The sequence below is a fragment of the Rhincodon typus genome, chromosome 25 (genome assembly GCF_021869965.1).
Source record: "Rhincodon typus isolate 14 chromosome 25, sRhiTyp1.1, whole genome shotgun sequence".
In the NCBI taxonomy this organism is placed as follows: Eukaryota; Metazoa; Chordata; class Chondrichthyes; order Orectolobiformes; family Rhincodontidae; genus Rhincodon; species Rhincodon typus.
The window spans coordinates 42,298,987-42,313,883 of record NC_063356.1 but is presented as its reverse complement, the minus strand read 5'-3'; the positions used below and the strand labels follow the sequence as shown (position 1 = coordinate 42,313,883).

Below are 14,897 nucleotides of genomic sequence, written 5' to 3'. Positions count from 1 at the left end.
CCCCCCCCAAAACCCATTCCCCAGTCCCATTCCCGTCTCCCAACCCCAGGTCCAGTGCCAGTCCCTATCCCACTCCTAGTCCCAGCTACTTAACCAAACTGGTGAATCTTAAGCGAGTCAGTCAGACTGAAGATACAGGTAAAACTTACTGATAGTAGCAGGCATTTGTTTTCCTTGATCGCTCCCATGCAGCCCAGAAAAGCCACCACCATGGTGACTGTTCCTATGACGATCAGAGTGTTGGCTATGGAGAGAGACGGCAGGCTGGAGAGCAAAGCTCCAAAGTTATTCAAGGTCAGCAGGTAGATTCCAAATCCCAGGATAGCACATCCACTGATCTGAAAGAGATGAGTATACAGTGTCACTACAATGGGAGATAGCTAGCTCACCTCCTCAAACCGTTACATCATTATGCGCACCCTGTACCATCCAATAGACCTTTGGATCCATGTCAATATCCCAATGCAGCTTCTTCAATTAGACATTTACCCAACATCTGGAAACCCCTTGAAAACGTCCCCTACTCTGAGATGGAGTCAGAAACGTCAGAGATTTTGAATGTACTTAACTTAATAGCTAGCCAGGAAAGGTTAGAGGAATCAAAACCTGCTCCAACTCCTGGCTAACTACAAAACTGACCCCTGCCCCAAACTCACCATGTATAAACTCTCATGATATAGACTCCGCCAGTACCCCCTCAGCCCATCAAACATCCTCCAGCTACACTAAAGCCCTCCCACAGGCAACCAGCAATGACTCCCATCCTGACTCCTCCCACCCAACGCTCCTGTCTTGTGCCCTGTGGATACTGGACATGTTGCAGGGATGCAGAGGATGAGCTCTCACTACAGCTTTCCCAGCCTTGGACCTGGTCTTGTTGCCACTGTGTTTTTGTTGGTAGTCCAGTTGAGTTTTTGGTCAATGGAAACACCCAGGATATTGGTAATTGGGGATTTCAGTGATGGTACCACCATTCAGTGTTATAGGGCAACTATTAAAGTCTCTCTTGTTGGAGATGATCATTGCCTGCATTTGTGGGGCACATATATTACTTTCCACTTTTCAGCCAGAACCTGACCTTGCTGCAGATGGACACAGACTGCTTCTGTACCTGTGTGGTCACAGATAGTACTGAACATTGGGTGATTATCAACAATGAGAGGTGATTCCATTGAAACATATAGGATTCTTAAGAGGCTCGACAGGGTAAATGCTGAAAAGATGTTTCCCCTCATGGAAGAGTCTAGGACCAGGGGGCATAGTTTGAATTAAGAGGCACCAATTTCAGACTGAGATGAGGAGGAACTTCTTCACTCAGAGAGTTGTGATTCTCTGGCCAACTGTGGATTAGAACTTTGTTCTATCTACTGTTCCAACAGGAATCTGCACTTACCCAAAATAGTAAGTTGAACACGAACAGCATATATTTCAGAGACTTCAAGCATGCTTCTGCCATTTTGAGGTTTCCACTGCAATCGAAAGGACAGTGTTACTCCTTAATTATATAAACACAGCCCAAACCCACAAGCACAACCCAGCACCATGTATACAGACCAATCCTACAACACAGTCCATTCCATAAGCCAGCCTGATCCAATTTACACAGCCCAATATCAGAAATGCAGTCTGGTTCCTTAATCACAGTCTAGCATCAGACAAAATTCGGTTCCATAAACACACCCAGCATATAAACACAGCCTGATCCCATAAACACAACCCAGTGTCAGAAAAGCAGTCTGGTTCTATAAACACAAGTCAGTATATAAACACAGTCTGGCCCCATTTACACAGCCTTGTTCCATATACACAGTCCTGTCTCACACACAGCCCGATCCTATAAGCACAGTTTAGAATAAATACAGAATGGAGCAGCATTATTAATGAATTGTTACAGTGTTCAAGGACGCAATTCATGCCAGCTCTCTACCGGTATTATTCCCTTGATATAATCTATTCTAACCCTTCATTATTGTGAACATTTCAGTTAAAATATACTCTCAATCTTCTATAAGCAGAGCAACTCCAGTGTCTGCAAATGAACCATGAATACGCTCATTTCTGAAAACATTCTCACCAATCTTTTATCACTCTCTCATGGTTTCTGATCCTTTCTAAAAGCTGTTTATATTTTCTAACCAGAAATGTTACTATACACCTCTGGCACAGGTGGGACTTCAGCTTGGGGTCTCCTGGCTCAGAGGTAGGGACACAACCACTGTGCCACAAGAACCCTTCTGAAAGCTGGCACCCAGCAATCGACACAATCTCCAGTTGAGGTTGTTGTGGGATTTTATAAAGTAGCATCTAAACATCCTTAATTTTCTACAATATGCCTCACTTGTAAAAGCCAAGATCCCATTTGCTTTTATAGCCATTTTCTCAACCTATTTAGTGTTTTTTGTACATTCACCCTCAGGTCCCTCTGCCCCTGCACTCCCTTTACAATTGTACCCTTTGTTTTATATTGTCTTTCCTCATTTCCCTATCAAAATCAATCACTTTGCACTTCAGCACATGAAGTTTCAGGTGCATTCCCAACCCTCCAGCCTATTGATAGCCTCTTGAAGTCTATCACTACCCTCCTCCCAGTTCACAACACTTGAAGTGGCCAGTAAGCAGAGGAGCCCACTATCTTGGATGGTTGGACCAATTTTATATTCAGTGCTCTTTTGATTGTCTAGCTATTAGGTGTTACATGTATATTCTTCAGGCTGTTCTGTTTTCACTAGGTTGCCAATCCTAAAATTCAACATTTTCCTAGTGTGGGCAGACTCACTTTCTTCAGTGCCATAACACTTCTTTATTTGCACTTGTATACGTGTTATTGAATGCAGCTATCTATACAGTGCTTTCCTTTTGTTTTCTAAACTGTCTCATTATTTTGTCTGTGTTGTCAGTTATGTAATTACTGTGAGTATATTCTTAGATTATCTTAGATTATCTCCACTTGAGGTTCATCTCCTACTTGGTATACATAATTCCACCAACTTGTTCTGTAATTCATACATGGCCATTATTATCACTGCCATCGTTATCAGCATCCCGTTCTCTATTATTCCTCAGAGTCCAAATCTCAATGGTAAAAATGCTTTGGAACTCTGACTGGTCACCCCAATCTGGTTTGCTTGATTTCCATTACGAAGGTGATGATTTCCTTGCATTCCTGGGACTGAATGGAAATCAATGCAGTACATATTCTGCCTTTGATTCATTCTCTTGGATTTTGTTCTTCTTCCCTACAATGACAATATCTTTCTGATGTCACCTTTTCAAAAGCTTCCTATGTTAGGTTAGTCTCTGCTCCTGGAGGACAGATCTATCATGCCACCACACTGCGTCCCACTTCCCTCTCCATCTAACTCCACTCTTCCTTCGAGCACAGTGCTATGCTCTAGATACAGCATGCGCCTCAACTATATAATAAAGTCTGTTGTTCCTCAGGCACAGGCTCGATTGCTGTCAGTCCCCCAACCTGCAGCTCCACTGTTTTCTGATGTAAATACCTTGACCTTGACTAGCCAATCCTCACCTACTGTCATCTCTCCAATTCAGTATCCACTGTGCCCCTCCAGAATAGGACAAGAGCCCTAGAGTAACAATCCAGAGAATGTGGCTACAGTTCTCAATCTGCCAGTTTCATCAGAGTAAAATCTCGACATAAATAGCTGTTATTGGTGAGCATTAGGCTGTCAGATTGTCATTAAAAGCTCTCTTCTTCACTAGAGAAGGAAATCTGCCATTATCACCGAGTCTAGCCTACATATGACTCCCAAATCCAGGATACTGTGATGGACTCTTAGCTGCCCTCTGGCAACACTGCTTCAGTTGTTGTTTCAAAATTGTTACAGGATCCACCAGCATCCTTGCCGTGTAACCATGAAAACACGATAAATGTCAGCTTTCTCATCAATTTCCGAGTAAATGAAAGGACGTCACTGTTTTACTCCCCACCACAACCGTTATCTCCATAGCCATGCCCATGGGTCTTGACAACGTTTCCAACATTAAGCTGTAGAACTTTCTACAGCTCAGCATTAACAGGTCAAAGTACATTCTTCAGCTCATTTCAGAATCTCTAATTTCATCTCCAAAGGTTTGTAACTGCAGGCCTCTGCTTGACTTCTCTGAGTTTCCAATCCCACAGTTCACCCATCACTTGAACTGTCAGCCTTCAGTAATATTCCCCCATTTCCACACCATACCCCTATGACCCTGAAATCTTTGTTCATTGCTTTGTCAGCTCTAGGCTCAAAGACTGTAGGGTTCTGCCCTCTGTGAATGTCATGCTGTCTATTAAGAATTCTGCTGAACCTTAAACCTGCCTTTGTGGACCTCCAGTTACATCCACTGGTTAATCCACAGCCCTGTGCACAGATTCCGCTGAGTCCTTACTCCCCCTGCTCCTGACAGCAGGCCCTTCACCCGGGCCACCAGTTACTGATCCTGCTCTTACTCCAAGTCTGGGTCATCACTAACATCACTACACTTCAATTCCTTACCTAGCTACCCCTCTGCTTGGCTACATCAATGCCCTCCTGTGGGTTGGACATTATCATTGCATGATGGGAAATCTCAAGGCCATGCTACTATCTCACTGAACCTGTAGACTCATCAGTTTCTTGCTTGCCCTATTCCAAGAGGTTACTATGGGCAACCGTCCTGGGAACACTCAGCTGTACCCGTTCTTCAGGGTAGCTAACATTAATACAGCAAATTGCAGAATCATTTCTCCTGTGTGAGCTGAAGCTTGAGGATAGTTTGCCATTCGGTGGCAATGACAGATGTTGATGCTCTTCACCAGCACCCACAAGGAATTAACAGGTACAGATGACTGCAACTCACCATCCAACAGCCCTCACCACAAACAGCTTGTACTTTTGTATGACAGTCTCCTGGACCAAGCTGCCTGCTGCTTCCCACTTGGCTGATCAGACAAAGGATAATTACCATCCGATACACCTTTGAACAGCGGCTTGGAGGTCAGCCATGACTCAGTAGGAAATTTCTCACCTCTGAATCAGACAGTCGCAAGTTGTAAAAGTGCCCGCGTCTGCTAGGCTCACACTCTCGGGTAGACGCTGTTCTGTAGGAGGTGCCATCACTCAGGGTGAGGTGTCAAACCAAGATTCCACCTGTCCTGTTTGCTGGTCGGTTAATCAAAGCAAAACATTGTTTAAGGAAGAGTAAAGGAGTTCCCTCCTGGTGTCCTGAATAATATCTATTCCCTGTGCCACATCACAAGCAAACATGGTCATCTATTTCATTGGGACAGTGGTGCAAACGTTGGCTGCCATTTTTTTACATTATGTCTGTAACTACACCCCAATACAAGAAGCTACACAGCACAGTGGAACAATTGAGAGAGTGAAAAGCTTCAAGCCTCAGCTTAATCAAGAAAAGTGCAGAGGATGCTTGGCGTATCAGTACTGATGGGAGGCTGCAGCCTTCAGCCTGGAGGTTTCTGTTCTGACTACCCCACCCAAGCAGGCAGCCACCTCCTCTCTAAGTGAGAGGCCACTTCCTGCTTCTACTTCCTGCCTGAAAAGAAAATTCCCTGATCTGCTCCGAGTTCAACACATGAAAAAGCAAAAGGGCCCAGTGAGCATGCTGTGCACAAAGGAGCAAAGCACCTTCTCTCTAACTCAGAGTTCAACCTCTGCCATACATTGTATAGTGTCTCAAGAGTGAGGAGGATGGGATCAATGCTGCAATTCCTGTAACATTTCACATTCCTTTATGGATTCAGGACTCACTGGGTGGGATATGTTGTGTGGCTAATGAACTTCTAAACCCGTCAGATTACAATAAGGTCAATGATATTGAGAGAGGCCTGCAGTGGAAACACCTTAATACTCAAAATGAGGAGAGAGGGGATGGCTGGTATCGTTTGCAGTGATCCTTCAAATATATTTGTACACGTTATGTTTATGGAATCTAGCTTTTATTTCAAACTACTGTCAATAGGTATATAGATATATATGGTTATGATAGTAGCTGTATGTTTAAAATATAGATATCCATATACTACCTTCTATAGGTACATCTGCCAACTTTACCACCACTGTTGCTTGACATTAATGCCCACCCTGCAGTTGGAGGTTAATTAATTAACAGCTATTAATAGGAAGGCTCACAGCCAGAGTAATAACATGACCTGTCTTCATCCTTCCTGATGGGTGTGGAATTTACCACTGAATCATGACTACAAAATGTCTCTGACATTTGACTCAGATGTGAAAGGGACTTTTTGACAAACGCAGTTAGCTCAGAACCAACCGATTATAATTTCTTAGAAGCAAAGGAAGTGCTTGAGGGTGGAGGGGAGGAATTTCAGAGGGGAAGCTGTCCAAATTTGGGACCTGAGGACACAATTGGCTCAAAGGAAGAGCCACCACTGTACCCTTAAAATGAAGTCGAAAATGTGTCTCACTCTGTAACCAATCTGTGGCGCAACTGAAAGGGTAAGCGTCCTTTCCCAGCACAATACGTCCTCTCACTTTATTCAACAGCTCACGTTGCTTTGGGGAAATGGAATGTGTCAAACTTCAAGTAAAAGTTCAAAATCTTATGTGCAATAATAATCTTGATTGGTAAAGTGTGAATGTGAGCTCAGCTGGCAAGATGTTCCAGTAGATCGCTGATTAAAATCACACAAGTTAAATGTCGTTTTAATTTAATCAAAGTTAGTTGAAGGTTTGAAAATACCTGTCCGTTGTGTTTGAACAATAAATGCTTTAAGGTCCAGGAGGTGAAGGGAACAGACCCGAGGAGGGTGACATAATGTGCAGTTGGTCTGAGAGAAGATTAGCAGCTGATTGACAAAGTTGCCTAATCATAACAAAACCTTCATCTCTAACCTAAACTATAATCAAGGCATATCCCTAACCTAACCCGTTTTCCTAATCTGAACCAGAATCAAAATACTATCCCAACTCTGGCCTCTCCTAAACCTGACTGTATACCAAAACTTAAGAACTGATTTCACCCTTAGGGTCCTAAACGTCATCCAAATTGCAAGCATAGCCCTAATCCTAACTTTAATCCTGATCCCAGTCCTGGAGTTGAACCCAGCCCTGGTAGTTTGGAGTTATTCATTCATGTCATTTCAATGGAGAGTGCAGGGGGTGGTGGGGGGAGCAAGCCTGGTACAGCACCAGGTAATCCTGAAAATGAGGTGAAGCTACCAAACAGGGCGGCTTGCCAAGCAACATAAGCAGCAAGCGATAGACAGGGCTAAGCAATCCATACAAGGACAGGCAATAAATGCTGGCCCAGTCAGCAATGCCCTCGTCCTGTGAGTGAATTAAAAAAAACAATCCAGCCATGAACAACGGTGAATAATTCATCATCGACAAAGAGATGGAAGGTCTCGTTTACAGTGTTATCCTGTGAGCTGTGCTATCCTGCTCAGTGGGTCCTGCCAGGGTCACTCAGCAACTCACCTCATTACAGCCTTGGTTCAAACATGGGCAAAAGAGCTGAATTCCAGAGGTGAGGTGAGAGTGACAGCCCTTGACATCAAGGCTGCATTCGAACAAATGTGGCCTCAAGAAGGCCAAGAAACATTGGAATCAATGTGTATTAGGGGACAAACCCTCCAGTGGTTGGAGTCACACCCGGCACACAGGAAGATGATTGTGGTTGTTATAGATCAGTCATCACAGCTCCAGAACATCTCTGCAATAGTTCCTCAGAGTAGTGTCCTAGGCCCAACCATCTTCAGCTGCTTCATCAATGACCTTCCCTCCATCATAAGGTCAGAAAAGGGGATGTTCGCTGATGATTGCACAATGTTCAGCACCATTCGCAACTCCTCAGATACTGAAGCAGTCCATGTCCAAATGCAGCAGGACCTGGACAATACCCAGGGTTGTACTGACAAGTGGAAAATAACATTTGCGCTAGGCAATGACCATCCCCCGCAAAACAGAATTTGACTATTACCTTGGCAATTCAGTGACATCACCAACCATTATTAATATCCTGGGACTTGCAATGACCATAAACTGCCTATCCAACATTTACAAGGCACAAGTTCGTAGTGTCAAGGAATACTCTCTGCTTGCCTGGACGGGTGCACAGCATTCAAGAACTATCCAGGTCAAAGCAGTCCACTTGTTTGGCACCTTATCCAATATCTTGACCATTTAGTTCCTCCAGCACTGACGCTCAGTAGCAGCAGAGTGTACTATCTACAAGATGCAGAAATTCACCAAGGCTCCTTAGACAACACCTTCCAAGCCCACAACAATGACAGTCTAGAAGGACAAGGGCTGCAGGGACACAAGATACACAGGGACACCAGCACCTGCAAGTTCCCTTCCAAGCCATTCACCTCCTGACTTGGAAATATATCACCGTTCCTTCTATTCATAGGGTCAAATCCTGAAAGTACCCCCTCCATCCCTACTCCATCATAGCACTGCGGATGTACATCTAGATACAACTGCAGCAGTTCACCACTAAAAGCTGGCAAACAATTTCAGCACATGAGAGGGAAGGCAAATAGAATGTTGGCTTTTATTTCAAAGGGAATACAGTATTAAAATAGGGAGGACTTACTAAAACTATACAGGGCACTAGTTGGAATACCGTGAACAGTTTTAGTCTCTACCCTTTTGGAGGTGGTAAATTTCCTTCCACATGCTGAAATGCAGCAATGACATTCATGATATAGTTCTGAATATAGGCCCTGGTCCTTATAATGCAAGAAAGTGGATCATAGCAACTCAACAAACCCAGATCACTATGCATGATGAAAAGATTTTGTCAACCTGGGGATGAGTTTTATTATGGCAACCTGTAAACTTTTCATTGTACCCATGTGAGTAACATGACAATAAAGCTAATTCTAATTGTAATTCTAACAGGAAGGAAAGAAAAGCACAGGGATTAGTTTGGGAGTGATACAGAATGACGAGAGAAAATGTAGCAGTGCGGTAAGTTTTGGAGGAGGACTGGAGAATGTGGAGATGATGGAGCAATGGAATTAGTTTAAAATTGATACAGAGTTGTAGCAAGAGCCTGGCCATTGGGGTTAGTGTTGAGATTGATCTATGGGCTTAGGGAGAATGAAAAGGACAATGGAATAGGCTCTGATGGTGCTGCTGATCCTCGATCAGAATGGCAACAAAAAATCACACATTGCAAATGTGGGCATTCATTGTAGAAAATTTATATGTAAATGTGTGATGAGTCACCTGGCTATAGCTGGAGGACTGTGTTAAACAGGAAGAAGCTTGAAAAAGGTTGCAAACAGCAAACTGAAAACAAAGAGACTGCAGCTTGCAGCTTTCCACTGCATAAGCTAATGACAGCACAGGGCTGCTCACCTCTGATGCCTTCTAAAGAAGATGGTTGTAAAATTTTTGCCAAATAGTTCTAGTTTTTTGCTGAACTCACAGGAAGCAGCGGAAGCAGGCTGCTTTGACCTGGATGGTGTCAAGCTTCTCATGTATTGTTGGAGCTGCAACCATCCAGACAAGTAGGGAATATCCTATCAGTCTCTTGACTTGTGCCTTGTAAATGGTAGACAGGCTTTAGTTTGAACTAAGGCTGTAATGAGGTCAGGAGCTAAATGGCCTGGCAGAACCTAAACTGGGCATCACTGAGCAGGTTATTGCTGAGCAATTGCCATTTGATAGCACTATTGATGACACCTTCCATCACTTTACTGATCAATGAGAGTAGACTGATTGAGCGGTAATTGGCCGGGTTGGATTTGTCCTGCTTTTCACAGACAGGACATACCTGGGCAATTTTGCACATTGTCGGATGGTTATCAGAGATGTAACTGTACTGGAACAGCTTGGCCAGGTGTGCAGCAAATTCTGGATTGGCCTTATCCCGGCCCATGTTAGATATCATATTCTGGAGATGATTCCGGGAGCTATAGCACTTGCACTTCTAACTCTTCCATCCTCACTTCCCAAGACTTCCCAGACATTTCTTCCAGGTGTAGCAGTGATCTGAATTCTTTCAATTTAGCTTACTGCATCGTCTGCTTAAAATGTGATCTTCTCTACAGTGGGGAGACCAAACACAACTTCAGACCCTGAGCTCTATCCTCCATTTTGTCTTCCCCCTGCTCATGTCTTGCTTCCATGAATATTCTTCAATTAACTCACACTGTGGATCTATCAGTTTGTGTCTCTAACATCACCACTCACATTGCCTTGTGTTCTGTGACACCTGTGATCTCTAATTTCCCCCACTCTCTAACCTTCCCTCCTCATCCAGTTGCTCATTGTGACATTTTTCAACATGAAACCCATCACTCCCTCACTTCTCCAGTTCAGAGGTAGAATCACAGCGAACTCAAAACGCAAGCTCTGTTTCTCTCCATGGATGTTACCAGATCTGAGTTTCTCCAGCACTTTCTGTTTATATTGCAGAGATTATTGAACTGATGACATAATGTGTAACCAACATCAGTAAGGTAGCTCAACTCAAATCAAGAATCAGAGCAGAATGTTTATATCAATTCTGATAATAGTCACCATAATGTCAATGTAAGTTGAGCGTCAGTAACTATCTGACAGTTAATTCAATCCAACAAACCACATAAACAACCTTGTTAAGAGCTCATAGCTCAGGTTCAGGTCAAGTGCTTCCTGCTATTTCTTTGAAAAGTGTTCTTTCCAACCCGCCAAAATAACTAAAAACAACAAAACTAAAAATAATGTGACACAGCTACATCAGTAATGGAGAATGCTGGATGGTAAAACTCAACAGGTTTGACAGCATCTAAAAAGAGAGAAACCAAGTAAATGTTTCGGGTCTGGTATGACCGTGCCAAGACACAAACTCAGTTTCGTTCTCTGCAATGATGCTCCTGTTGAGTTTCGCCATCGTTCTCCAGATCTGCAGCATCAGCAGTTTCTTGATTTTAGTTTAGTTAAAAATTGGGCTATTTTTAAGTAATGCATAGTGCAAACCAGTCTTAGTTCTCCACCGAGAGGGGAGTAACTGGAATGTTTCAAGACTATCACGTGGCAGAAAGCAGTTCCTCGGTGCATTGCATTTGTGTCAGCTCTCGGAAGGAGCTATTTAATTTGCTGAAATTCCCCTAGTAGTTCCCTGCAGTCTGGGCCATCGTTCCTCATTTGAGTGTTTGTTGCACAGAAGGGGTTACTTGCATGTCTAATGACTGCCTTGTGTTCAGAACAAGCCTAAACAAAGCCAGAAACGTCCCTTAAAATTTCCAAACGATATGAAGAGTGGGATTACCCTAGCTAAAAATCATTCGTCATGGACTTATTCCTGAGACGTAAAGTATGAGCACACAGGAGAAGCAACTTCTCAAAGCCAGCAATAACATTCTGAACAGGAGCTCCCTCTATCCGTGAAAGGGGTTAGAAATATCCCAAGTCCCATAGGTCCCTCCCAGCTGCTCCAGGAAGAGGATCAGCAGTTGTTGGGTCTGTCAGAGCTTGGGTGACAGTTTGAGGTCTTTCCCTTCCTTCAGGATCAGATGTAGGGAGCCCGCTCCGAGACAAGGCCACTGTTTAAATCATTTGAGCCCAACCTGATCTCTCAGAGGCTTCAGATGCCGTTTTCCAGAGAGAACAACCAGTTGTATAAAAGTAATACTTAGAAGTGAAGGTATTGGTAGTACTGGAGCTCGATTTTAAACGGAGCAGATGTGCCATTGGCTAGTTTTACTGTTCTTCCCCTTTGGGATGTCTGAGTGATACTTGGTAAGAGGGACATCAGAGAGAGAATGAAGTTAAAAGGAGGTCGAGGGAACTTTGATAGAGGTTTTCAAAAACATGAAAAGTTATGCTGAAGACAATCAGCGAAACCGTTGAGGCCTTGTAAACAGATTTTAGATATTTGCAAATGGAACAGTGAGGAGATGGAGAGACATTTGTTAACACAGCGAGTCAGGAGGATCTGGAATGCACTGCCTGCAAAGTCAGTGGAAACAGATTAATTTGTAACTTTTCCTTATGGAGACACCTAGACATTACCAAGTGTTCTATCCACAGAGGGAGTGCAGGATTAATCACCTTAAACTTGACTTCGGGGATTTGCAGTTGTTAAATGACTACCTTTCGGAAAGGATTAGATAAATACCCCTGGGTGTAGGGCTATGGGTAAAAGCAGAGGAGTAGGATCACTTTCAACAACAGGCTACAAATGACCAGCTGGTGGGGAAAGAAACTAACCTCACCAAGTCGAAACCTGAGGTGACCAGGGTGACTGTCTCTAACAGCAAACTGTTTGTTTTTACTCGCAGTAATACTAATGGGAGGCAGAATCAGAAGTCAACCTGATTGCAACAATTAGCTACACGCGATGCTGTTGGGGTTTCTCGGGAAATCTTTTCGTTTAACAAAAACCCCCTTGTGGAGTTTCACAATCATCTGTTTGTGTTTCCCATTTTCAACGTACTTTCTTTTCAGAAGAAAGACTTGCATTTGTACAATTTCTTTCACACACTCAGTACACCCAGAAGCCGTTAGAAGTGTAGTCACTGTCCTGAAGCCTGGCAGTGACTTTTGTACACAACCAGCTCCTGAAAACAGCAAAGTGATAGCGACCTGTGCCCACACTGTTGTTTGAGGAATAAAACTTGGCCAGATCAAAACGGGATTACTTGTTGGCACGTCTTCCAAACAGTGCTGTGTTTGTTTTTATGAGCCGCTGAGATGGCAGATACGCTCCTGGTATAACATCTCCCCCAATTTCAGCACAGTCCTGCTTGGACTGTCCTCCTTCAGTTTCATAGTCCCTCTGGAGTGAGCCCAGACTCAGTGTCTCGCAGCAAAAGCGTTTCCCCTGGACAAAGGCTGTGCTTGTCCCTGAACAAACAACAGATGAGTTGAGGATCTCTCACTGATTCGAGCATACATCGAAACATAGGAAAAGGTCAGCCATTTGGCTGATCGAGGCTTCAATATGATCACGCTGATCATTCAACTTCGTCCCTTGTTCCTGCTTTCTCCCTATACCCTTTGATCCCTTTAGCCCCATGAATTATATCTAACCCCTTGTTAAACTTTCAATGCTTTGGCCTCGACTGCTTTCTGCGCTCGCGAATTACACATGCTCACCACTCTCTGGGTGAAGAAATTGTTCTATCTCCCAGGCCTACCCCTGTGAGCCATGATTCTGGACTCGCGGTCATCGGGAACATCCTTCCCGCATTTACCCTGTCCAGTCCCGTTAGAATTTTATAGCCTTGCATTCTCAACGGGGTCCTGGGCTCTCACTGGGGTCCTGCAGTCAGCTGCAATGTAACATGGTCTGATCAGTACCTTGTCTCCTCGGAATTCTCCCGCTAACTTCGCCAACGTGCGCTTGTTTCTCAAAGTCCTGGGTCGTTCGTTAATCGTTTGGACCCCAAAGGAAGTTTCTTTTTCAACAACAGTTTCTCACTTGCAGTCTTTTGACAATTGGTTTCCTTTCCTGTCGGCTTCAGCTGTGTGGGGGGTTGGAAAGTTACAATCCGCCAACGTCACGACGTTACAGCACAGCCAAGGGCTGGTTAGTGAATGTATTTATGGTCCAAGGAAATGAAGTGAAGCAGGAGTTAAACTTCACTTGTCACTGTTACTGTTCTAATTCAGTAATCGGTAAATTTTGTCCGGTTTCGTGTGTACTGGTTAAACGCATCTTCACTTAAGCGGGTTAAATTCAGCAACGGATAGAGAGAGACATATTCTGCCCAGCGGTTCTAAATAAAACAAGAACTGCCAATGCTGGAAATCTGAAATAGACACAGAGTAGGCTGAAGAAACTCAGCCAGTCTGGCAGCATCTGTGGAGAGACAAACAGAGTTAACCTTTCAAGTTTGATATGATTCCTCTTCAGAACTGTTGTGAGAAAGGGTCACTGCACTCAAACCCTTGTAGAGATTGAGTGTTTGCTTCACTGAAGATGGAACTATTAGTGAATGACCCAATGTTAGTTTTGCAATCTGTGAATATCACTCATATCTCAACTAAATGATGGATGGCAATGTAGGTCCAATTGGTTTATTTATTGTTAAAGTAGTTTTCCAGGAGTATTATGAATCTTTGAATGTTGCCATGATCTCACAGAGCTGTTTCAAATATATATATTCATGTGTAATTGATTCAATTTGATTTATTGTAGTCATGTGTACCTAAGTGTAGTTAACATCTTTGTTTGCGGGTAGAATAGGCAGATCATAGTAAGCAAAGACATACAGATTATAGGGTGCTTAGACAGAGAGAGGCGTACAGGTTACGCAGCACATGAGGTGCGGAAAGTAGGATCAACATTAACAAGATCAAAAGTTAGAGGGCTCATTCATCAGTCTAATAACAGCAGGGAGTTAGAACAAGAAAATGCACCATGGTGCTTCACTGGAGTGTTGTAAACAGCACATACTACCGTGCTGCATTCTGAGGTATTAGGGACAATAGGTAAGTCATTAGAGTATCCCAAAGGAGGAAAGCCAGGTTTATAGAGAGAGGGTGAAAGATTAAAGGAGGGAATCCCAGGGAACTGAAGGCACTCCTGTTGTTAGTGGTGCAGTTAACATTGGGAGAGTACTTAAAGGCTCGATTGGGAAGAGGGCAGATATTCTGACGGGTTGTTTGGGTGGAGGAGATGGTAGTGATTGGGAGAGGCCAGAAGATTGGACGGATTTGAGAAAAGATTAGCATTTTAAAACAAGAATGAATGAATTAAATGGCTGTGAGAAGATGATATTAGATAGAGAAGCATGCAAGGGAATGGAAGGGTCAGCACGAGTCTATCAACATAGCATTTAAACATCGATCAATCAGTATCTCTATCCATAATGTTATAAAAGCGGCCCCTATCAGTCTTCCAGTTTTTGGCTATCCCTCATATCCAGAGGGTACACATGCTTTAATGCAGATTTTGCTGCCATGCATCAAGATGTGTTTCTCCAGGTCCTG

At 43.6% G+C, this 14,897-nt stretch overlaps 1 protein-coding gene across 1 annotated transcript in view; it reads right to left on the bottom strand.

Annotated features, from left to right (window-relative positions):
- LOC109922102 (leukocyte surface antigen CD53) overlaps window positions 1–13,449 on the bottom strand; it is a 28,729-nt gene extending 15,280 nt beyond the window's left edge. The window contains exons 1-3 of the mRNA XM_020522124.2: window positions 13,263–13,449; window positions 1,394–1,469; window positions 150–338 (exon numbers count right to left, since the gene is read on the bottom strand). Coding sequence (XP_020377713.1) covers window positions 150–338; window positions 1,394–1,456 — 252 coding nt within the window. The 5' untranslated portion in view covers window positions 1,457–1,469; window positions 13,263–13,449. The remainder of the gene's footprint in view (window positions 1–149; window positions 339–1,393; window positions 1,470–13,262) is intronic.
- Between the last annotated feature and the right edge of the window lie 1,448 nt (window positions 13,450–14,897).